At 37.9% G+C, this 26,689-nt stretch overlaps 1 protein-coding gene across 2 annotated transcripts in view; it reads right to left on the bottom strand.

Annotated features, from left to right (window-relative positions):
* KDM1A (lysine demethylase 1A) overlaps positions 1–26,689 on the bottom strand; it is a 59,532-nt gene that overhangs the window by 18,764 nt on the left and 14,079 nt on the right. The window contains exons 3-9 of one of the 2 annotated variants that reach the window (XM_025856497.2): positions 19,279–19,338; positions 14,219–14,352; positions 9,726–9,804; positions 9,053–9,145; positions 8,112–8,218; positions 6,458–6,539; positions 4,730–4,824 (exon numbers count right to left, since the gene is read on the bottom strand). In XM_025856497.2, the coding sequence (XP_025712282.1) occupies positions 4,730–4,824; positions 6,458–6,539; positions 8,112–8,218; positions 9,053–9,145; positions 9,726–9,804; positions 14,219–14,352; positions 19,279–19,338 (650 nt within the window). The remainder of the gene's footprint in view (positions 1–4,729; positions 4,825–6,457; positions 6,540–8,111; positions 8,219–9,052; positions 9,146–9,725; positions 9,805–14,218; positions 14,353–19,278; positions 19,339–26,689) is intronic. The other variant, XM_025856498.2, reaches the window with a different exon arrangement.

Genomic DNA, 26,689 nt, shown 5'->3' on the forward strand with positions numbered 1-26,689 from the left:
TTTCAAATAAATAAATAAATAAATAAATAAATCTATCTTAAAAAAAAATAAATTAAAAAAAAGCCCCTGAGTTACTAGTTGGTATACAGGAGATACATAGAAAACATTTACACTTATATTTCCCCCATCTCCCCACCAATCCATGTTTTCAGTCTCCTCATGGTGACTCCCAAAATATTCCTGAAATATGAATTACCCTATTTCCCAATTATCTCCATATCCAGTTAAAGCTGATTACAGCACAGTCCAGAGTAGAACTCAATCTGAGGGCAGCTGCTGTATTAGCTCTGTTTTTATAGGCCTAGAAGATACTTCTATTTATAGGGACATCTTATATTAGAACCAAGTAAGAAAGCCCTTGTTCTAGTCATGTGGAGCCATAAAACAAACTTCTGTCAAAAACAGAGAAGCTCGACATCCTAGCTGCCAAAGTAGGACCAGAGAGAATAAAGAAGTGAACTCTTTCAGGGATTCTTGTGATTGTGATTAAAACAATAACAAGATAACAGAACAAAAACCACCTGCTATGTGATTTTTTTCATACAGCAGCAAAATGACTAGGTACGGTGATAGGTCCTTAAGACAATATTACAAATGATATTCGTCACTCTGAGTTAACTGCTCACTGCAGGATGAGGGAACTGATTTCTACGTACTAACAACCGAACCATCAAATCACCCTCTTTTGCACTGAGGCTGTCCACAAAGAATGGAGGAAGACAATCCCATTTCATTCAACAGTTTACCAAAGAAAAATCAATGGTTGAGCAAATGTCCACCCTGGGGGGGGGGGGGGGGGGGGTTCTTGCCTCCTTAGAGTAACTATTAAAAGAAAGCTCTTGGAGAAGGAGACTCAGCTGATGAAGTCACACAGGCAGCTGGAGTTGCATGCACTGACTCCAGTCCCCATCTTCTCTGAAATATCAGCCACATATAGCAAAACAAGTGCAGGCATACCTCAGAAATATTGCAGGTCTTGTTCCAGACCACTGCAAAAAGTGACTCAAATGAATTTTCTGGTTTCCCAGTGCATATTAAAGTTATGTTTACTGTAGTCTAAGTGTGCAACAGCATTATGTCTAATAAACAATGTACATACCTGAAGTACTGTATTGCTAAAAAAAAATGCTAACCATCATCCAAGCTCTCAGTAAGTTGTAATCACTGATCACATATTACCATAATAGATACTAATGAAAAAGTGTGAAATATTGTGAGAATTACAAAAATGTGACACAGTGAGCAAATACTGTTGGAAAAATGGTGCTGACAAACTTGCTCTATGCAGGATTGCCACAAATCTTCCATTTGTATAAAAAAAGGGGGGGGCAATATCTGCAAAATTCAGTAAAGCAAAGCACAATAAAACAATGTACGCCTGTGAGGGAATTTGATCTGGGATACCAAGCAATATATCCTGGGCTCTACAAATTATTGATTAGAACGATCCTAGGCAAACACCACATCTGAGCTTTAGATTCTTCCCCTGCAAAATGAGATGAAGCAGCTGACCTACTTACTCCTCAGGTTTCTGAAGTCAAGAAACATATTTGTAATTACACAAAAAATTAATGGAACTATAAGCTCTTAGTTCTTGTCCTATAAGCCAAAAGCCAATCTACTAGTTAACAGTTGTCCATATCTACTCTGAACTAGACTACAAAAACATTAACATGACTTCTTATGTTTGATTAACTTAAGGCAAACAGAACTCAAAGCTGTTAAGAATTTTCTCCTAAATTTGAAAGCGCTTGAAGAATCCTCCTTACCACTTGGCTACTGCACCAAAAATCAAACAAACTGACTTAGAAAAATCCTTTTGTAAAGATCAGAGTTGAATGACAAGTACAAATTTCACTTGGAAAAATATCCCTAACATATACAAAATGCTGAAAACGACACACCAGCTTAACGGAGGTTTGGTACAGTGCTACTCAAAGGGCTGGTCCTGGTGAGATAAGGAGCTTATGCCAGATCATAACTGAAGCACCATTTCTTTCACTGGGAAGTCTTGCTACTCAACCCAATTCCCCCAAATCATCATTTGAACTAACAGTGTGACTAATGATGTAGTTTATTTTACATTCTAGCACAAGCAACATATTTATCTCATCCCATACTAGTAACCAACAGTTAATTCATGAATTAGCAGCTGGTTGCAGGCCACACCTGAGGGGAATACTGGTATACTATTTAGAAACAAATGTTTTAAAAATGTGTTAAAGTTCTTCTAATACCAAGAAAGGAAGAGAGAATTTCTCTGGATATTTCTATTAGATATTTCTATTAGAAAAAAAACCTCTTTTTACTGTTATAAAGACTAAATAAACCTGCTCTATACTCAGGAAAGTCCAAAGAAAAAGACAGTGTCTCAATAATCAGTGATAACCTTTGGTTTGGATTCCATCACTTCTTGTGGACTAATATAATATCCACCTCAGAGGCCCGGCTTCAATTCAGTTCTCTGCTGCCTATCTACACCCACCTGGTCACGTCACTTTTCCTGCTCTCAACCCTCTGAAGTCCCAACCTACCTACAAATCAGCCTAGTAAGCAACATCCTTCACCCTCAACTTCAGTTTTGTATCTTAGCCCCACCAGTACAATCCCAACCTCCTTCAGAGACTTCTCTTAGTCTTAAACCTTCCCCCACAGCCACACTAAGTTCTAAGCCACCTTCACAAATGCTCTCTCTCCCCCCATTTCTCTCCCCACTCTTGCACCTCCCACTTTCAGAGACTTTGACTTTCTCTCTCCCCCTCCCCACTGGCTCTTCCATAGCAGTTTATCCTTTTATCTAACCCTTGGTACATCTGCCTTGTGTTACTGGTATATGTATGAGTAGTATGTTTCTGGTTGGGGTGTAGTTTTTTTTTTGGGGGGGTATACCACAGATTTTAATGACACCTATAATTCCTGATGCTCCTGGGTTCTTAAGATATCTAGAGTCACCAGAATTTAAGACCCTTGAGAGCAGGGAATACATAGTCAATGCTGAGAACAATGCCTAGATTTTGGCAAATATTTAATAAATACTTGCTGACTGATTTGCTTTAATATACTCCAGACCAAAAAAAAAAAAACAAAAAAGAAAAAACCAAAGGGACTGAATAGATGCAACAAGACTAGAATAAATCAAAGTCCATTATTATACTATTCTTTCTACTTTTGTATGGGTTTAAAAATTTCCATAATAAGGGGGCGCCTGGGTGGCTCAGTCGTTAAACATCTGCCTTCGGCTCAGGTCATGATCCTAGCGTCCTGGGATCCAGCCCTGCGTCGGGCTCCCTGCTCCGCGGGAAGCCCGCTTCTCCCTCTCCCACTCCCCCTGCTTGTGTTCCCTCCCTCGCTGTGTCTCTGTCAAATAAATAAATAAAATCTTTAAAAAAAAAATTTCCATAATAGGGACACCTGGGTGGCTCATTTGGTTAAGCGTCTGCCTTTGACTCAGGTCATGATCCTAGGGTCCTGGGATCGAGTCCCGCATCAGGGTCTCTGCTCAGCGGGGAGCCCGCTTCTCCTTCTGCCTGCCATTCCCCCTGCTTATGCTCTCTTCTCTCTCTGATAAATAAATAAAATCTTAAAAAAAAAATTTCCATAATAAAAAGTTGGGAAACAATTATCTGTGTATAAGTCCCACTAGACTGTGGGCTCTTCTATGGCAGGGACGGTCTTATCTCTATAGCCTTTACAGATCTTTGCAGAGTAACAAAAGTTGATTGAATTGCTGAGTTAAGCTCTACTTCGTCCTTTTTCTCTTGTTCATTCTATTTTGTTTATTCTGCCAGAAGGTTGTCCCACCCCCAAAACAAGCCCTGGGAGGAATTTGAATCCAGAATGGTGAGGATAGGAGCCAAAGCATTCCCTTATGTCTGTCCTCTTCTGGTATGAACCCCACAAAGCCTAAAGGCTTTAGTGAGGATGTCCACTGGACCTAGCAGACTAAATTCAAGAGTTGGGATCTCACCACTTTTAGCCACAACAGCTAAATTGCCATATGCATCATGAATCTTCCCGTCCTCAAAATATAAAGATGATAACATGCTTATATCCTGAGAATGGTAAACTTGCTCATTCATGATAGCGGAGAGTTGGTAAATTCCAAATACGAACTTCTGAACTGCACCCACCCCCCAAAATGAGGACTGACTTACATGGTCTAAGCCTCTCAGCACAGTTGTTGTTAAACTACTCTCACTCTCCCATGGCAAACATCACTGCCATGCTACTGCCTACTAAGTATGGGAAGCTTCTACGCCTCTGGCCAACAAATATTTTAATCTACCTAAGCATCTGAGTTCAGTATTACCATTTGGCTATTAGTTCATCAAAATCTTGAACCTACACACACAAAACTGAAGTCATAAAGAGCACACAGAGCTAAAGCACATGATGAGAGGCACAATACAAAGAAATGAAGAATCAGGTGTCAATTCCACAGGTCTCTTAGTAGGTGGCCACAGCCAAATTAAAAAAAAAACAAACAAAACACCTGTCTAGCGAGCCTTCATTAAATGTCTAAAGATAAATGCCTAAATAAGCATGTAAATTTGCATATATGCAATAATAATCCCTTCCTATATAGCTCATAGTTAAACAATCAGAATGTCACAATTTCTACCCTCAGTTCATACTGATATGCGTGTATATTCATCCACACATTTTCCCCAAATTGTTATTTCAACTGAACCGAAGAAATTTTGAAAAGTTCTGTTTGTCCTCAACTTACAGCTTGTCCATTGGCTTCATAAAGTGGGCATTTTTGCTTGATCTTGGCCAGTTCCATATTTACTTGTTTGCTGACCACAGCCATGGGATTCCCTCCTAAAAAAAATTCAAATTATTAAATTCAACATATCTATGAAAAGAGAACACATCAAAGCAAAAGTATTTTTACTTGAAATTTAAAATACTCAAAGTTTTGGGTATGTGAATTATAGATTAAAAAAAATGCCCAGTAAAATAGTATGTAATATATGAAATATGTAAGATAAGCATAAAGAAGCAAAAAATTACCTATAACCCCATGTTAACTTTTTAAAAAATTTTTAAAAAGATTTTATTTATTTACTTGACAGAGACACAGCAAGAGAGGGAACACAAGCAGGGGGAGTGGGAGAGGCAGAAGCAGGCTTCCCGCAGAGCAGGGAGCCCGAGGCGGGGCTCGATCCCAGGATCCTGGGATCGTGACCTGAGCCGAAGGCAGACGCTTAAGGACTGAGCCACCCAGGTGCCCCAACTTTTTTTTTTTTTTTTAAAGATTTTATTTATTTTGACAGAGAGAGAGAGACACAGCAAGAGAGGGAACACAAGCGGGGGGTGGGGATGGGAAAGGGAGAAGCAGGTTTCCCACGGAGCAGGGAGCCCGATGTGGGGCTCGATCCCAGGACCCTGGGATCATGACCTGAGCCAAAGGCAGATGTTTAACGACTAAACCGCTCAGGCGCCCCCCATGTTAACTGTTTATTACAGATTCTAGGGGCGCCAGGGTGGCTCAGTCGGTTGGGTATCTGCCTTCAGCTAGGGTCATGATCCCAGGGGTCCTGGGATTGAGCCCCATGTCGGGCTCCCTGCTCAGTGGGGAGCCCGCTTCTCCCTACCCACCCTCCCCAGCTCATGCTTTCTCTTGCTATCTTTCTCTCTCTCAAATAAATAAAATCTTAAAAAAAAACCCAAACATTTTATTATAGCTCCTTCTAGATTTTATGTGCATAAAATTATGGACACACACACACACACACACACACACACACACACACACACACAAAGGATAACAATGCATGTACTGTTTTGTAATCTTTTTTCAAATTAGCAATAAACTGTGGCCATTATGTCATGTTACTATAAAGCTACATAATTTTTAGTGGCTGTATAGTTGTCTTTGTATAACAATATAATCCTCAGAACCATGGGTTCTAATGTTTTGCTATGCCACATTTAAAAAGCTCCAGGAGCACCTGGGTGGCTCAGTCGGTTAAGCCTCAGACTCTTGGTTTCGGCTCAGGTCGTGATCTCCAGGTTGAAAGATCAAGCCCCGAGATGGGCTCTGTGCTCAACTCAGAGTCCGCTTGAGATTCTCTTGCTCCCCCACTGCCCCTCCCCATTTGGGCATGTGCAGGCACCCCTGCGTGCACTCTCTCGAATAGATAAATAAAATCTTTAAACAAAAAATAAATACAATTTAGAAAAATTAAAAGCTCCAAACAACATGGTCCACTTATCTATTTTCTTAGGATAATTTCCTAGAACTGAGTCTGCTAGGTCAAAACATATGTACAATTTAAATTTTGCACATATCGATGTATCTTTTCAGGAAGACTATTTGTCAATTCACCTCTAACACTAAGAACAGTATCTTAAACCAAAATATTTTAAAACCACAATTATGGCTTTAAAACATAAGGTTAGTCATGAATCTCAGATCTAGTATAACAGCACAAAACTAAGGACTACTTACCAAGACCTGTCACTACCATAGCTCCAAGATCAGCTACATAGTTTCCTTTGCGAAATGTAGCAACTCGTCCACCCACTCGATCCTGTTTTTCAAAAATTAAATGGCTAAAATCATCAATTCTATTTTAACCATAAAAACCTGGCATGGTACCACCCCAGGCCTCTGTCTCTTATAATTTAAAAAGAAAGGTACAGTTTAGAGTGTACATGGCATGCAGTGTGGGCACAAAGAGCGAGTGAAGTTTAAGTATCTGAGTGGAAGGAAATGAATGACAGAGAATTAAGTGATAGGAGATAAATAATTTGACAGCCAGACATATTTAGCCATAGGTACTATTATCTCTCTACCCAGCTGTCTCTAATACCATTTACTGTAGAGGCTGAGCAAGGGCCACTCACACAGAAAGTATCTGTTCACAAATTGCAACACTAAATGCCATCTTTCCATCACCATGTTCTGACTTTCGCCCCCCCATTCCCAAAGTCAGCTGTGAATGACAGATGACTTCTCAAATGGTCCCCTAGTGCAGCCCCATACCCAGGGGCACAGTGTCTACTGAGCATAAACTTTTGACAGTATCTCTCATTCCTCAACAGGTCCAGTCCAAGTTTCTCTCTGCTAACTTGGGATTTTCAAGTAATGGGGAAAAATTACTGAGCTGTAGCGACACTTCAATCATGGATATTATGAGAATACTCTAACCTCCAAATAAATGAAAGCAAAATAAAACAAAAAACCTGTCTGTTAGATTAAGACTCTGCATGGGTAGGGATCATAATGGTCCCATTATTCATTACTATATTGCTAATACACAGGACAAGAGGGCACGCAAATGTTTCCTAAATTATCTATAAAATATTTTTAGCAAGACTATATTAAAAATTATTTTGATTTCTCCATACTTTATTTGAAAAGAATATTTTTAAAAATTAACAATTTACAAAAAAGCAACTTAGATGTACTGCACAAAACATTTTGAAAGCTTCTATAAAATTTTAGATCGTTTAGGTTATCTGAGAAGTGTTTTTTTGTTTTTCAAATGGTGTAAGTCCAGGGAGGCCTATAAGCCACTGGAAGATAACTAAATGTCAAAAATCACTCATGAAAATAATTTGAATAGTAGCATCTTAACATGATGTTCTTTCTCCACTCTGTGCCATCATCCCTTTCCTCCTTCAATTTCCATTTCTTTCTAGGACTGATGATAAGGGAACCAACATATCTTGGCTGCATTAGGCACTAAGAGATGGCTGCTGCCTGAGATGCACTCCTTTTCTTTTACTATCAAACAGGGAATACAATCCACTCTGTTCCACCACTAAAAATACCTGCCACCTACAAAGGGCACGTCCATGAAGGCCCAAAATTTGAGAATTAACTACAAGAAACAATAACCTGAAAATATCCATCAAAGGGCTACATGGACCATTTACAAACTCTAAATACTCACTGAGCACCTTTCAAAGCTTCACTGTCAAAAATGCTTTATCCAGTGTAAGTAACAATTATCTAAAATACTTTGAGTAGTATATAAATCAGTTTGGTTTAGTTCAAGCTGTGGGACTCATTAATTTGCAACAGATAATTTCTTACTGCGTTGATAAATACCTATTTTCATTAGGTCAGGCTTCTAAACACAATATAAAATTCTTACCCGGGCTTCCAGAAGTGTGACATCCATTCCGAAACTTTGTAATTGACGAGCCGCTGCCAAGCCTGAGACCCCAGAGCCTATAATAATTACCTTTCCTGTCTTTTTAGCTAAAAGTAAAAAACGAATAAAAATTACAATATTTTGTTGTAGGTTTAAGAGTTTATTTTACCATTTTTTACATCATGAAAACCTCTAGGTTCTCAACATGTCATGATGTCTTACAAAGTAAACACTTCACTTATTTTCAAAATAGAGAAACTATCTGAATACAAATTAGCAAATATCTGAAACTTGTAAACTTTAATTCAATGTTAAAAATTTATAAATGAAATCCTTTATCTTTAAAGATTTACTTTCTCATTATACCATGATCATGTGCTTTGGTATCTGTGACTGTTAACTTATTATGAATAGTCTGCTTCATTTATCTCACAATTATACTAGGACAATTTGATAGCCAAATTATTCTTAAAGCTGTTTTCCTTAAGCTCTGCTTCTGCTGTCTTTACTTTCCCTTTTTGAAGGATTATTAAAGCATCAAAAACAAATTAATTAAAATAAATAAAAGTGTTAAGTCTCAAAATATCCCTAAACCCTGGACTCCTGGCAGTATAAAGAACTGGTTAATGAAAGAAAACCTCAAATCTCTGCTTTCATAATGGACTTCTCTCGTTTTTAACAAATTTTGTTTTCTGATTTTTCTTATATTGGAAATTCAGTATCTTTCACCAAAGTACACTTATCAAACCAGAAATTACAGGCAATGCATATTTATGAAGAGATTTTACTTTAAATTTGACATATAATGAGATAAGCTTGGGAATACTGGACTCCAAATTTAGACTTAGAAATCAAAATAAAATGCTAAAAGCCTCCTGGAAATAAAAGAGAGTCCTAGAACTGTAACTTAAAACTATGAAGTCCATCTGCCAGGTCCTTACTTGGTAGGGGTTTTATCCTCTTATAGATGCCGAAGTTGATTAGACCGTGACGCTCTAAATAACTGTGAACTCGGTGGACAAGCACAGTATCACCTACAGAATAAATGAATTTTAAAACATGTTCATATTTTTAGCAGTTTAAACAGAAAGCTCTTTAACTCTTTTGTTTTTCCATCATGAAGTTATTCTATACATATTTTCCATAAGCTTCAAATCATGTGATTCCTTTAGAAAAATGATTCCTAGAACTATTAGTCTGTGATGTAGTCCAAAATGCCTATCACATAATTTGGAATTTTTAAGAATGACATTCCATTATAGATGAAAAAAAAGGATAAAACCAACCCTTTTAAAAGTAGTATTATAATCAGTTACTTTGGCAAAAACTTTTCAAGACTTTGTGGGTGGTAAATGGAAAATGAGAAAGCCAGCCAATCAAATGTCAACAAAGTACTCCAGGGATTAAAGCTGGAACATAGTCCTGGTGAAATTACTAGCAATCACTTAACTCACAACTTAAAAACCAAGAAAATCATTACAAAGACACATAACAGTTTCCTATAAGGCTTATTTTTGCATAGCACAAGGTAAAGTAAGATGGTAATATGAATTGAAAAAATGCATTATCAATGAACCATGAGCCAAAACTAGTCCCACTGAAAACACTACTTACTGTTGTAAGGAGCTTCTAATTGTTGGAGGGTAGCCTCAAAGGTCAGCTGAATCTTTGGATTATCCAACCACAACTGCAACTGTATTTAAATGACAGAAATTTTATTACACAAGTAGACACAGACCACTTGACCACTTTAAAATATCTTTTCAACTTTAAGGCCTCTAAAACACAGGCTTTCCTTTCACTGAAACAGAGGGTTATATTCCTGACAAACCGAGGAAACACAAAACCATGTCAAATGAGTAAATTACTGAAGAAGCTGGAAGATATTTCAGCCTAAAACAAAAAACCAAAAAACCTAGTAACTTGCCAGTATCATACAGCTGGTAGGGACCAACTAGGATTTAAACTGGGTTACATGACTCCAGAGATACTGAGTAGATAAAAATCCACAAAATCCAAAGATCAATCAGATATGTAAAGGTGGAGGGGAGGGAAGAGGTACCAAGGATATCTCCAGTTTTTAGCCTGCGCAACTAAATGAGTCGGTATGCTCTTCACTAAATGAGCGCCACTGAAAGAAGAGGTGAGTTTGGTTTCAAGACAACCCAGAGATACAAGATTGGCATCTAGATACGAGCTAGGATTCTGAGGAGAGTTAAGGTCTGGAGCTATTTGCTTATGAGTGATAACTGAAGCCAATGTGCAGAAGAGGCCTCTTCAGGAGAATATACAGCAGGGGGAGGAAAAGACCATAAGGAGCCTTAAGAACTCTAACCAGTTCACATAATGGCCTGTTTTTAAAGATAAGCCTACAGGGGTGCCTGGGTGGCTCAGTTGGTTAAGCGTCTGCCTTCGGCTCAGGTCATGATCTCAAGGCCCTGGGATTGAGCTCCACATTGGGCTCCCTGCTCAGCAGGGAGGCTGCTTCTCCCTCTCCCTCTGCCTGCCACTCCCCCTGCTTGTGCTCACTCATGCTCTGTCAAATAAATAAATAAAATCTTTAAAAAAATAAATAAAGATAAGTCTACAAAGCTGTCAGAGAAGATAACAACCAGGGAGGGAGGCAGGAGAAGAACCAGAATACTGTGTTAATCTAAGGGAGTTTAAGAGAAGGGAAGAGAAGTTTAAGAGTTTAAGAGGAAAGGAGTAGTCAATTATTTTAAAAACTGCTGAAAAAGCACTAAGATAAGGAATGAAAAATATTACAGTACAATCAATAGGCTCTAACACAAATGCTCTTCAAATTGAATAGGCAAGACCAACTAAATGCCACCATGTTTAAATCTTAGCTAAAAATTAACTGCTCCATAGACAAGTTTCAACAAAGAAACATATGGCTATGTGTAAATAAATCCAATTACAAAGAGATATGACCAAATTCATAAGCACCCTCTACTTTTCTCGGTGACCACTGTCAAGGCAAAATGGACTTCCTCAAGTACACACCAGGCCCAAGTTCCTCACCCCTCAACATAAGCCTTCTTCCTCTGTCCATCCTATGAAGAAGAAGAAAAAAAAAAAAACAAAACTCGGGTCGTAGTTTTTAGCTCAATAATCCTAAAGTTGTTGTGGTTTCAAAATCTGTAAGCAAAAGAAATGACACAATTCTTATAAGAGAATGACTTATGTTCAGTTTTATAGCCAGAGGCCCACAACTCTAACTTGGGCCAGTCCTTCCTTCCCCAAATCTGGATTTTGGTCACAGAATATAAATCAGAGAAAACAGAGGTCACTGTAAATCCACCACTCAAATTCAAGAGTGAAAACTTCTCTCAGATGACACAAAAAAATGACCTTATCTAAAAAATACACTTCTAATTAATTAACTAATCAATTTTAAGTAAGCTCTACATCCAACGTGGGGCTTGAACTCACAATCCTGAGATCAAGAGTCGCATGCTCTACTGACCGAGCCAGCCAGGTACCACCTAAAAAATCCATTCAGATCAAATGTTGATATGTTATACACAGAAGCCGATTCTAAGACAAATAAGCGTCAGAAATATACATTAAGAATTTCCCATTCACTTTTTAAAAAAAATCACCGTTTTTTCTTCACTCAAAAATCCCTTAATTCTGGGGGCGCCTGGGTGGCTCAGTCGTTAAGCGTCTGCCTTCGGCTCAGGTCATGATCCCAGGGTCCTGGGATCGAGCCCCACATCGGGCTCCCTGCTCAGTGGGAAGCCTGCTTCTCCCTCTCCTTCTCCCGCTGCTTCTGTTCCCTCTCTCTCTGTGTCTCTCTCTGTCCAATAAGTAAATAAAATCTTAAAAAAAAAAAAAATCCCTTAATTCTGTACTATGAAAACCCAGTATAACCCACCACTCACTCTAGCTAACAATCTAAATTCAGCAGGGGTTTTGCAAACTAAGAGCCGAAATAAAAAAGTTAGTGGTAGCTAAAAAGCAGACATGCTAAATGACATCTCTGAGCTATACTCAAAGTAGCTAAAATCAGGTGCAGCTGGGTGGCTCAGTCGTTAAGTGTCTGCCTTCAGCTCAGGTCATGATCCCAGGCTCCTGGGATCAAGCCCCGCCATCAGGCTCCCTGCTCCCTGCTCCGGGAAGCCTGCTTCTCCCTCTCCCACTCCCCCACTTGTGTTCCCTCTCTCCTGTGTCTCTCTCTGTCAAATAAATACATAAAATCTTTAAAAAGAAAAAAAAGTAGCTAAAATGACAACATAAATTTCTTTTACTTTGTATCACCCTAGAGTATAATGAATATGTTCTGAATAGTACCTTGTCCTCCCTCTACTCTGGCTAAAAAATTTCTGATGAATAAAGGCTATGAAAGAAAAATTCACAGAAGAAATACAAATGACTAATAAATGTGGAAAAAGTCAGTCTAAGTAATTAAAGAAATGGAAAAGAAATGAAAAACTTTTAGTCTATTTATAGCAGCACAGATTATCATTGTTATAACAACCAAAGCAGGGGCAGAGCAATAGGGATGTCGACTGATTCAGTATCTCTGGGAAGCAATCTGACCATACCCATCTCTATCTATCTATCTATAGCTATCTATCTATCTATCTGTTTTTAGGTTTTGATAAGGTAGTTTTCCTTCTAGAACTCCATCATAAGGAAATTATAACCAGAGATAGAGTCAAGAATGTATAAAGCTGTTCAGAGCTTAATAAAGCACAAATGGACATATAAATGCCTAACTTACATTATGATCCAACTGTCAGACAAAATATTATGCAGACATTAAAATCAAGCATTTAGGAGCCCCTGGGTGGCTCAGTCGGTTAAGCATCTGCCTTCAGCTCAGGTCATGATCCCAGGGTCCTAAGATCAAGCCCCGCATCGGGGTCTCTGCTCAGCGGGGAGGTCTGCTTCTTCCTTTCCCTCTACCCCACCCTGCTGTGCACTCATGCACTCACACACTCTCTCTCATGCTCTCTCAAATAAATAAATAAATAAATAAGTAATTTTTAAAAATAAATAAATAAATAAAAGCAAGCATTTAGCCAGGAGGAGGTTGAAGCAGAGAAGCAGAACAGAATAAGAGTTTCTCTTATTATGATTATTTAAAATTTTAAAAAACATGTCGGGGGGGCACCTTGCTGGTTCAGTCAGTTGAGCACTCAACTCCTGGTTTTGGCTCAGGTCATGATCTCAGGGTTTTGAGACTGAGCCTTGCAGCTGGCTCTGTGCTGGGTGTGGAGCCTGCTTAAGATTCTCTCTCTCTCCTTCTCCCTCTGTCCTTGCCCTCCTTAAAAAAAAAAAAAAAGTTTCGGGGCACCTGGCTGGCTCAGTCAGTAGAGCATGCAACTCTTGATCTCAGGGTTGTGAGTTTGAGCCCCACGTGTGGCCTGGTTTACTTAAAATAAAAAATTAAAAGTTTATGGGGCGCCTGGGTGGCTCAGTCATTAAGCATCCTCCTTCAGCTCAGGTCATGATCCCAGGGTCCTGGGATCGAGCCCCGCATCGGGCTCCCTGCTCTGCAGGAAGCCTGCTTCTCCCTCTCCCCCTGCTTGTGTTTCCTCTCTCGCTGTGTCTCTCTCTGTCAAATAAATAAATACAGTCTTTAAAAAAAAAAAATTAAAAGTTTAAATGAAGATTCATGTTTACAAGGTTATGAAGAATGAAAAGGATCCAAAGAATGTATGGAAATAGCATTTCAATTTTTTAAAAACAAAAACTAAATATACGTTTAAAAAAATAACTGAAGGGAGGGCGCCTGGGTGGCTCAGTTGGTTGGGCGACTGCCTTTGGCTCAGGTCATGATCCTGGAGTTCCGGGATCAAGTCCTGCATTGGGCTCCCTGCTCGGCGGGGAGTCTGCTTCTCCCTCTGACCCTCCCCCCTCTCATGTACTCTCTCTCATTCTCTCTCTCAAAATAAATAAATAAAATCTAAAAAAAAAATTAAAAAAAATAAATAACTGAAGGGAAAAAACTAATTTTTAACAATGGTTACCTCTGGGTAATGGTACATGTTATAGATAATTCTGTAATTCTTCCCTCTTTTTTCCCTCATTTTCCATAAAAGTATTATGTGCTTTTTAGTAATCCAAACAGAAAAAAAGCTGACATGGAAACTTACTGTGCGGTTTCTAATGAACAGAAAAACCTTCTGGGTCTGCTGCGGTCCACTGATGATATCTGGAAAACAGGCTGCTTCTTGAGAAGTCATCCGGTCATGAGGAAGTCTACTCTGGAAAGCTGCACCCTCCACACCTAGCAAAGAAAGCAAAGGACTTCTGGGAAAAGTGCAAGTGAATACAAAACCAGGGATAATGAAACTCCTTTTTTGCCTGAAGAACCTCTGTAAAGCTCTGCCTCATTCACAGACTGATCTCATCTCCTTTAAAATAAAAATCTTTTATTTTGCTCAAAAGATGACACATCTTTAGAATTTACTTACTCTTTTGAGCGTAATATTCCAAAAATTACATTTACTAATGAGTGGAACAATGTACCTCCGAAAACATAACAAAGCATGCAGCGTATTTTCTTCATCCACAAAACAGCTTTATAATACTGGAAGATACTCTAATTAAAATTAGCATCACTGATAGTGTTCCCAAAATCTTAAAACTAAGGAACGAGAATAAAGGAAAATACACTAAAGGAAAGCAAAAGAGACTAGAGTGAAAAACAACCACATGCCTTCTTTTAAAATTAGAGCAGGGAACATGGAGAGGACTTTAAGGTTTAATAACCAACAGTAAGAAATGCATGATTATCTGGTCAATGGTCCCATCCATTAGTTCCCATAATGCAATGCTGGCAGTGAGATAAGTTAGGCAGACTACAATGAGGACAGAAGCAAGGAATTTACCTTGCCCAGCAAAAACATTAGAGACGATTTACTACACTACACAAGTATGTTACTGCATATACTATACACTACATATACATACAATGTACACATGTTCTCTGTACAGGTAAAATAGATATTATTTTGAAACTTTTACAACTGGGTATTAAATCGATTATTTTTATAAGCTGATAGTTAAGTACATCTCTATAAGATGTCCTTAGAAACACATTTACATGTATTCTACCTGTATTTCTAAGATCACCCTATAAAAGATATTTAACCACCAGCTTATTAAAATATCAAGACATAAAAGAGTTTCAAAATTCAATACCACTGAATTATATGTAAGTAATGAAATAGGCACCCACCGATATCTGTATTTAATCATTTAAATCACATGAAACAAGAAGTTAGAAACACTGATACTGGAAACAAAATTAAAGGCAAGGCAGGGTAAGATTAAGAAAATAAAAAGAACAAGGCAGATATAGATATAACTTAGAAAACGAGAGCTAAGTTATTAAAGTGCTGTCTCCACAAAGACATGTATAAACAATAACTTGGACAACAGTGGTTAACAAGAGGTCAAGCAAAAATGCCTAATGCTAATATGAGCAGCACATTAAACAATATTCTTGGGAGAGAAGGAAAAAAATCTACCCACTCACAGTAGAGAATAAGGGCACATGTACTACACTCACATTACTAAATCAAATCAACAGTTCTCTCATTTAGTGAATCTCAACTTAAAGACTGTCAGGACAATTAATTATTCCCTAAGGAAAAAAATAATCAGTAAGAGCCAAATTGTTGAGAGTGGAACATGAAATTAAGGCAAGGAGAGAAGAAATGCTGGCAACAGGGGTCTAGGTTATTTCAGTAATGTGAAATTTTCTAAAACTACACATAGCTTTGATGTCCCTAGTGCCTTACCCGCAATCAAATAAACAAAAAATAAGACCAAGAACAAAAACATGACACATTATAATGAGCATTATCTATACAATAATCCCAAGGACTCAAAGATCTCTTAAAATAGGTTACCTTCATAAGTGTATACTACTGACATGAAAACCAGTGAACTCTATAAACTGTACTCCTCGCTCCCCAAAACAGGTAGTTTTCTTAACCATACCTTCTACATGCTTATTAAGTCATCACTGACCATCAATCCTGCTGCAAAATACTACCGTCAACGACAGTCAAAAAAAACCATGTAGGGAAAGACACTAAATTTTTTATCACATTTGGCTCCTCACTCTAAGTACTCTTATTATCAAAAACTACTCTAAATTAGTTGGCTGACTTTGGGAATCTTGAGACTATGTAACAATTAAATATTATTTACATTAAGTCATGTGGCAGTTTTAAAAGTATCTTTAAATCAAACAACAAATGATTAACAAAAGGAATTAAAGAAGCCAAAAATTGTGACACTAATGTATGTGTGGAACAATAATCATCTCCATCTCTATCTTCTACAAAACATCTGAAAACACCTAGTTATTCTTAAATACTTGTCAATTTTTAAAAATGAAAAACAGCTTCTAAAAACTCAATAATTATTTTATTCCTTTTTGTTTTTAGGTTTGAAGACTTATTTCAAGGAAGACCATTATCAATATAAAGATGAAAACTGTGTAAGAAAAAAAATCTAACCTTTTATCAAAGAAACAAAAAATTTTAAGTTGGAACCCACGCTATTCAGAAGCTAAATCAAACCACTCTTTTAATAGGATACTTCCAAAATGAACTAATAGGCCATTCTGGACAATATGACTCATAAGTATCTCCTTTAGAGGGAAAAACCTTAAAGAATACAATTGACTTTAATAATATCCTTATTAAAAGGAAGTACATTTCATTCAAAAGTAATTTATACTTAGAGTTTGTGTGTACTTAACAAAGTCTGGTATTCTGGAAATTGAGAATGTTTCCAAGATGCAACCTTAATTTTTTAAAAGCCCCAAGGCTGCCTATATATCTTGTCCCCTCAGTTCAATTCCTTTTTCCCCCCACACTTCACACAGGAAATTCCAGCATCACCTTTCAAAATGCAGTCATGCTAAAGCAGAAATGCCCTTTCTAATGGTCTGACTGGCTCAGTTTCTCTGAAAACACAGTAAAAGTCGTAAAATGCTTAAGGGACTATAAAGACCTTTTTTGATAGATTAGCCACGCAGAGAAGGGGCAGGGGAAGGTGAGGATATAAATCCTCTACTCCACCAAACGACTTCCTCCCTGATTCTGATGATATAGGTAGCATTTGAGTAGAGTGAGGTAACAGAGATATAAAAAATAACAGAAAGGAGGCCTCCATGAAAGTTACTTGCCTTTTTTTTTCATGAAGTAGACAAAATAACTAGAATGACTAGTTTTCTAGTTGAAGAGTGAAAATAAAAGCCTGACAAGAATCTACATATAAAAGACTACTTAAAATTAGTAAATTACAGATGCACCATATCCAGTCCTATAATAAAGACAAAAAGAATAAGGAACAGAGGGAAAGGAGAGAAAAAGAAAAAAAGAGAATCATATGATTTCTTATGCTTTACATCTTTTATTTTTAGGGTAAACATACACTTTAAATGATTCTCTGAGGGAGGGGAGGGGAGGGTATAACGACTAGTCTACACATAAGAAAGAAGACCTCTGGGTTCCCTTCCTCCAACCTTTGGTGTAACCTCGGTCATACCATTTAACTGTATTTCAGGTCTAAATCCATAAAACAGGGGTGGATACAGTATTATCTGTTTGACGGCAGGAAGCTGGAGAAAATGACCTTAAGTACCCTTCTAACTTTTAAGATGTAGGATGAATACATCAACTTGATGTGGATTTATAAAAGTCAAGATATGATCCTGGTCCCAAGATACTTATGAGGGTCATTTGGCTTTATTAAAAACAGAATGTTGATCGCTTACAAGCGATCTAACTGATCATCTCACAAATGCACGCTTCTGAACATGGCGAAGATCTGAAGAGAGACCTTGAAGGGTTCAGAATAGTCCCCACCATTCTTGGAAACACTTTAAAAACAAAACAAAACAAAACTCATGTTCTACTAAACAGTAAGTCAGAAGCACCAGTTTTATATGAAAGTGTTTTTACTTTCAGCAATATATTGTTTACTAAAGCAAAAGAGTAAATTTATCCACGTTAAAACAAAAAGCAACAAGAAAACTCAATTTATTTCTTCAAGATTAAAGCTCTAAAGGCTATCCCTGATCCTCAAAAGTTCCATGGAAGATCCAATTGTGCATCATCTGATGAACAGCATTCTTGAAGGTTTATCTGCCACAGAGACTCTGAACGAGGATTTTAACTCCTCTAAGATAACCATGTACTGATTATCAACCTCCAATCCTTGGGATAGCATTTAAACATGTTTACTTCTAACATTCTGGATCACCTATATACTAATTTCTGCATTAACAGTGAACTTTGACCCAAGAGTAAAATACAAATATTTCCTGGACCTGCTGTACACAACTGCAAAAGAGAAATAATTTTAAAGCAGACTTAACAGTTGAAAAGTGACAAACTCCAAAGTGAAGTAATACCTATTCCAGTTCTATCAAAATGTATGTATCAGTCAGCTTTGAGCACTGAACCACACAAAAACATCCAGGGCAAAGGATGAAATCCAGACATACTACTTTGAACTCCTGGAACAAACTTGAATAGCTCTGGATGGGCCCTATAAATCATTTAACCCTTTACTTTTTCCTAGAAGTAAAAATATCATAGTTCAATCTGAAAAGAAAGAGCATTTCGAATAGACTTTTAAAAAAATGATTAATTTTGACGTGACAAAATGTTTAAACTACAAAATAATTAACCATGTAATGTTAATTAAAAAATTGTACCCAACACTATCTAACAACCACCTCTGAAGAGTCCCTTGCCTGCATAATTCCTCTGACTAGTCCTAGAAGGCCTTTCTGTCCGCCCCCCCCTTTTTTTTAAGGCTTCTGGCTTCTGGCTTCTCCTCTCTGTGTATATAACTATATTTCTTTTTAAAGGTCCCATGATTCCTAAATCTATGTTTTATATCATGTTTACTGCTACTATAAAAGCTGCCGGGAAGAAAAGGACCCGCCATCTCCTCAAAAACATGAAGAGCGGAGGGCTGAGATCGGCCTGAGGACTTCAAAAGGTTTTGCTTGCCTTTGTTCTGGCTAACACTCTCTCCTATTCCACTACGCTGTCCTAAGGGTTATATTTCCCCTGCGCTTCTGGCTAAAATGTGGATACCATAGCCAAAAACACTTGCAAGCATCAATCCCTGACTTGGCGGCTCTTGCTACTAAGTGGCAAGCATCTAATGCCACCCTCACCTGATGCTTGGCCGTCTCCATACCCTCCAGAACTGTCGTCTTGAAGTCCTCCTGCTTGCCCTGTGGAAGGAAAGAGGAGAACTCAGGGACCTTACTCCATAAATTAAGATAATTATCTGGACATAAAGGCCTAATAGTTGGCGACTCACAAATTCACCAACTAGTAAACCCATATTCAGAGAGCTCCTTCTTCTTGAATCAGGCCCAGGGAATCACATCATAGTCTTCCAAATTCTGGTCAGAAAATTTAAACTTTACACACTGATTCTTGTTGAAAGGTAGAAGAATGAAGTACATATAGTATTTCTAATCACTAAATCCTTGCTGTCAGTCTTACTTAAGTCAAGGTTGGTTGGGGGGAAAAACGAATTCCAAACGTCTTTTACTACTTGTTGCTAGACTGAGAGTTAGGTGTCACATGGACTCTAGGGTCTAGAGCTGCAACAATTCAGCATCTCCTCAATCTCCCTTTATCTTTACCTTTCTATCCACAAAGAATATACTTAAACAACAAGCAAAAGACATAGTTTTAATGAAAAATATTCCCTTTGACTTCAAAACAGGGACTGTAAAGATTCAGCACCAAAACAGATTTCATTTACTATGCATGCTAGACAGCACTAGATCTGAATACGCCAGTGCTTCCTTAGTAAAACTTTCAAACACACCACAAGACACCCTGCAGTCATATGCCAAGTAATGTAGATAGACACATACAGTGGGGGCTGGGGGGAAGGCAAGATATGGGGGAGCTTCTACTTCAAGCTACACAATAAACCAGCTAACAGATTTTCCTCATTGACTAATATGTAGAAATAACTTCAAGGAAAGTATCAAAGCTTGAAAGTTCAATCCGACAAAGTCAGAACAGATCATCTTCCAGATTCTTCCAAAATCTTATCACCAAGACAGATGCTATGATCTTAAGCTTCTAGCTACCTGGTACACTATGAGAAAACTATAGCATGATCTTTGAAAGATGAAAACACTCTCCAATGATCTAAAACTTGACAAGCTTTTAATTGATTAAAAGAATCTCAACAAGAAAGCAGACTGATTAACCATTATTTGAATTAAAAGGGAGCAGGAAAGTGAAAATGACATCTCTATCCTCATGTATTTGAAGGTGTTTAGATAGAAATGATTTTTGACATTAGAATGTGTTACTAGAAGCTGTATGTTCTGAGGCTAGGACAGAATCTCATTCTAAAATTATTTCACTATGCTCTTGTGTGAAGGGCCCTTGAGGTTTTAGAAGGGTATGGCTTTCAGACAAGGCTAAAGATATATGATCTGTTGTTAACAGTCTTTGGAAAAGGGCGTTAATTATGAATAGATGATGACTCCTTACAAAATCCAGTCTGCAAGCATCGTGAAAATGTAGGCCCTACATTTAAAATTTTACTTTTAAAGTTTAAATAAGGGGTGCCTGGATGGCTCAGTCGGTTAAGCGACTGCCTTTGGCTCAGGTCATGATTCCAGGGTCCTGGGATTGAGTCCTACATCTGGCTCCCTGCTCTTGGGGAGTCTGCTTCTCCCTCTCCCACTGCCCCGCCCCCCTGCTCGTGCTCTCTCTTGATCTCTCCCTCCCTCTCAAAATCTTTATTGGGGGAGGAGGGGGAAGGGCTCAGAACAATGAAATAAATAGTTTCCAAGAATAACATTTAAGCACTAGGAAAAATATAGCTCCTGACTCCCTCAAATTATGTACCCCGGTTGGCAAAGAATGAAAGCTACAGTCTCCTGTCACGAAGGCATCTCGCCACTTCTAAAAATAAAAAAAACCACTGTCAAGCTAGCCATTAAGTCCTGAATTATTTTATCCTTCCTATTTCTATCATTTGCTTTCTCCCACTATATGTCATACAGTATGCTAAATTAATTTATTTTAACATACAGGCAGCTCTTGGCTGTTTTCTGTCATGGTCTTTAGACCAAGAAATCCATAGAAATACGGATTTCTTAAGCCTGATTTCTGTGCTCAAAAGCCCAACAAGGTTGCTCTTTTACAACAAGGTAGGGAGGTCTTTTTTGTCTTCTGCTTTTGAAAAAAGGAACAAGACTCACATGCTGTTCTTGGATAAAAATATGTAGAAGTAATATGAAAAATACTCAATACCTTGCCTACCCCTTTAAAGAGATCCCTCTTAATGGCAGAAAGTCAAAATAGAAATGAAACTCCAAAGTACTGCATAAGCAGAGAAACAGGAGAAAACCAAATAGGTGATATAACCGTGTAAGAAATGATGAGAAACAAAACAAGAAGTGCTTAAAATTAAGTAAAGGAACAATGGGTCTCTTAACTTGATGAACGTTTAGAGATGAGATTCCTCCTTTCTCTCTAATCGTAACACACTCATGAGTATTTGGAGGGTGCCTACTTCTCCAAAGACAGGTAACAGCATCATCTTTATTAGTGATATTCTTCTAGACCAATTCTTCCATCATTTTCTTAAAAACAACACACATACAAATGTTTGCAGCTAACTTTCCATCAAGGATTGCCTCTGATTAAAACATATAAAATGCCACATTCACTTGTTCTTTGGGTCCTTCTGGCCTAGGACTCTGCTTCTACCAGTGGCACAAGGACATGGAACAGCAGGCAAGTACAGCTGTTACCCTCCAGGAGCTCAAATTCAAGATAGAAAATGAAAATATACAAAAACAACCTTTTCACATCACCTTGATTTGGGCATCACTGTGCAGGAGACCTTTTGTTTTCATTCCCACCACACACACACACACACACACACACACACACACACACACACACACACACCCCACTCGAGTTTGAAGCAGAGACCCTTAGTACCTGTATTTGTGCATATCTTCTACAAGTTGAAAATAAAATCTTTGGCTTATCTTACATAGCAGCCTTTCAGCTGCCCTCTAATAAACCCTCCACAGACCCGTTAGGTTATTCTTGAAAAACAGTGAAGTATTTTAGTTACAGTCACACTGGATGCTATCTCATCTTGATTCAAATTCTCAAGAGATGACTCTTCCAACATCTTAAAAGGAAATCTATGATGTCTTTCAACTATTTTTATCTGACAAGCATGGAGGGCAGGATCACTGATGTGTTGTTCCCAGGAACGTACCAGCAGATTCACATTTTGACTTTAGTTTGTTGAAATCACATTCAAATTGATAACTTTTGTAAACAATTTGAGAAACTTCTAAGTCTGCTAGGAAGCAATGATTTTTAAACAGAAAATCAACTTACCAAAATTTAATAAAAATTGTACCAAATTTATAGAATAAAAGTGACTGACAAGCTATTGGTTTCAATCAGACCTGACAAATTAGTAGAGGAAAAGAAAAAACTTAAAAGTTTAAATCATCTTTGAACACATAAGTTTCCCTCTATTAACACTTCGGTTTAGTTTATATTTTAAATAATCTCACTAATTCAATGTTTACTGAATACCTATTCTAAAACTTCCAAGCACAAGTAGAAAGTTGAACACATTATGTACCTATTTTCAAAGGGCTTATAATCAATTGAGGAAAGATGAAAAATATTTTTTAGGGAAACAAGAAGCTAACACAGACTTGAGGAATCAGGAAAGCTTTTCTGAACAAATCCAGAGATTCGGCAGTCCAACCACCAGCATGATCCAGAACACATAAAAGCAAGGAGAAAAGCACAGACATGGAATGTATAGAGAACCACACAGTACTTGCAGATGTGGGAGAGCAGGACAGGTAAAATGGGCCACTTTCAGTGCCAAAATCTGAACTTGATCTTAATAGTGATGGGGCAAAACTGTATGATCTGTCATAGGAAAGCAGCAAAACAAGTGATATTTTAATTCATCTAATCTGGTCACTTTGTACCAGATGGAGCACAGGGGAAAGGTGACCTAGATAAAAGAGATATAACTGAAAGGCTGCTTAAATAATTTAGATATGAAGTAAAATTCACTAGAATAAAAAGGTAACAATGAAAATAGATTAAGGCATAACAAGTCAAAGAAGCTGTTCACAGGAAGATACAGGACTTTAAAACAGATTTGATCAAAAGGGTAAGGGACAGTCAAGAAGACTCCAAGGTTTTAAAAGTTCAAGAATGGTAATGCAACGGACAAAATGGGAAATTCAGGGAAAATTCAGGTAAATTAAATTAAATGGAAATACTCTACTTAATTCGTCTTTAAAGTAATTAAAGACTAGAACTCCAGGGGCACCTGGGTGGCGCAGTCAGTTAAGCTGATGACTCTTGATTTTGGCTCAGGTCATGGTCTCAATGTTCTGAGATTAAGTCTCATGTCAGGCTCAAGGCTCAGAGGATTCTCTCCCTCTTCTCCCCCCAACCATGCCCCCCCATAAATAAATAGATCTCAAAAAAAAAAAAAAAAAGACTAGAACTTCAAAGTTAGAATGGGGCCAAAATAACATGGAGATAGTAATATGCTCAGAGAAGGACGCCTGGGTGGCTCAGTCCATTGTCTGCCTTCAGCTCAGGTCATGATCCCAGGGTCCTGGGATTGAGTCCTGCATCAGGCTCCTTGCTCAGCAGGGACTCTGCTTCTCCCTGGCATGCTGCTCCCCCTGCTTGTGTTCTTGCTCTCTCTCTCTCTCTGACAAATAATAATAATAATAATAATAATAATAATAATAATAGGCTCAGAGTTTGAAGCAGTTGTAAATGTAGGACTAATCTCGTAAGAAAAGTCACAGTTTCAAAGAGGAATTGGTCAACATAGACAAATGACAAGAAAAAGTTAAAATAATTGAAAGGTAGTGAGTTATTGGTGACTATCACCACTTCGTGCTGCCTTCCAGTCCTCTCTGCAGTGAAAGGTGGCTTTAAAAACATCCTCATGGGGCACCTGGGTGGCTCAGTCGTTAAGCGTCTGCCTTCAGCTCAGGTCATGATCTCAGGGTCCTGGTATCGGGCCCCGCATTGGGCTCCCTGCTCAGCGGGAAGCCTGCTTCTCCCTCTCCCACTTCCCCTGCTTGTGTTCCCCTCTCTCGCTGTGTCTCTGTCAAATAAATAAATAAAATCTTAAAAAAAAAAAAAGAATTAACTTTTTAACATGCTATTTCCTTCCACATTCCATAGTAGGGATTTTCCTTACCTATTTTGTTGTAAAATCTTGGTTTGTAGTTCACTTTTCAAAATGTTCCAGAGAAAGTCTACAAATTATATGCTGTTATACTGCTTAACTACGAAGCTTAAGGTGAGTTTGAGTAATTAACAAACTTACTTTTCTAGTTTACCTGTTTTTTTTTTTAAATTAGTCTGTTTACGTATGTAATCTCTACACCCAATGTGGGGCTCAAATTCACAACTCCAAGATCAAGAGTCACACGCTCTTCTGAGCCAGGCAGGCACCCCTCACCTGTTTCTAAAAAGGCCAATACTGAAGTTTACCCTGGACCTATTAAAAGAACCATAATAACTTTTCATAACTTATAACCATGAAAGAATTTCAACAAGAGAATCCCTTTTTCCTGCTCAAGTAAGTTTCTCAGAATGCTGGCTATCCACATCTTCTCAGATCATGATTAGAGGCTCTTTCCATCCTCAATATGATTTGAGTCTACACTGCTATGAGGAAGATACAACTTCTTAGGCATTAATTAATCATATGTATTCTTCTAACTTCACGTATCAGAAGATGCAAAAAAACAACAAAAGCAAAAACACAACTCTATCTTCAAATGTTTAAGACTTCTGTGATTACCAAATACTGCAAAAATGTTAACATTTGTTATATCTCAATAGCTGATACATGGATTTTGATTAGGTTATTCTAAGGAGAGAGAATCTATATTAGAAAAGTACCAAGATTTGCCATTCCTCCTATGATTTAACATACAAAAGCTTAAGTGATCTATTTTGCAAGTGACATGTTACTGAAAACGGGTTACCACAAATACTTTACAGTTTCCAAAGGTGATAGAGTATGTCAACCTACCCTCATTTTTTCCCGAAAACATCAATCCACCCTATTCCTAGTTTCAACTCTGTTTAATAAATACAAGATGTTTGTACATGAAGATGGAATTCATATTTTCTCATTTGATTCCCATACCAAGCCCCACTTTGCAGATGAGAAAACCCTCATAGACCAAGTATCCTATTTTCCTAGTATACCATGACCACACCAAATAACGGATGGTAGCAAAAAGAATTCAAGGAAATTATACAAATAAAGTTGCTCAGCTAACCAAATTACCATTTTGTCTTAAAAAACAAAACAATCAGTGAAATGGAATCATTAAGAAACGCAGCTCAATCTGTCAAAGACAGAATATAAAACTGGTAGCATCTGATTCAATGGTTATCAGCCAAAAGCACTAAACAGTTTAAAATCAAGGAGATTAACTTACTTCATAAAAGCTTAACTGAATTCCTTCATGTTTAATGTAAAACTTCCAAAATCCAATTTTGGGAAAAACATTTAAAAACAACTTCTGGATTCTCACCATACTTTGAATACACTTTTACTGTACTGTTTCTTCATTGTAGCCAATTATTAAACGTGTAACCCTAAAGTGGACTATGAATTCTTCACGGGAAGACCTAGTCTTCAGCTCTGAATCCTCAGAACCCAGCACCACACCTGGAACAAAGCTCTGTAGTTTAACAAGTAATGTGTGGAATAAAGTGAATGAGGAACTGCTAAATTTGGGGCAATTTTACTTTGTGTAGAAAATGTCTCTATTTCATTTTTTTTTTTTAATTTCCCTTCCAGGGCACCTGGCTCAGTCGGTGGAGCATGCAACTCTCAATCTCAAAGCTGTTGAGTTCAAGCCCCAAGTTGGGTGTGGAGATTGCTTAAAAGTAAAATCTTAAAGGAAAAAAAAAATCTCTTCCATAATACTTTTTTTTTTTTTAAGATTTTATTTATTTATTTGACAGAGAGAGACACAGCAAGAGAGGGAACACAAGCAGGAGGAGTGGGAGAGGGAGAAGCAGGCTTCCCACCGAGCAGAGAGCCCAGTGGGGCCGGATCCCAGGACCCTGGGATCATGACCTGAGCTGAAGGCAGATGCTTAATGACTGAGCCACTCAGGCGCCCCCCCACTTCCATACTACTTTTTAAAAAATTCTTCCACTAAGCCAAGGATTTTAGGAAGACTTACTTCCCTTCCACTCTTTTTCTGCCCCTAAGTCCCTCCAAGTGTTTATACTAAAATGTGATATTTAAAAGTTATTTCACCTTATGGTATTTATGTATGCATTTATAATTCACACTAGGCCACAAATTACCTGTGAGTGGGGACCATGTATTGCGCAGTGATATATATACCTTGGCCCATTTTTAGTTATCTCTCAAAATATAAAAATTTTGAATTAACCTAGATTACCTTTTCAGCTTGTGACTTTTTTACACTCAGCTCTCCAGTAAATTATTCTGGGGCACAGTTCCAAATCAGAACCCTGAAATGATGC

The sequence above is a fragment of the Callorhinus ursinus genome, unplaced genomic scaffold (assembly GCF_003265705.2).
Source record: "Callorhinus ursinus isolate GAN/ISIS: 27379988/994484 unplaced genomic scaffold, GSC_fseal_2.0 scaffold18, whole genome shotgun sequence".
Lineage (NCBI taxonomy): Eukaryota > Metazoa > Chordata > Mammalia > Carnivora > Otariidae > Callorhinus > Callorhinus ursinus.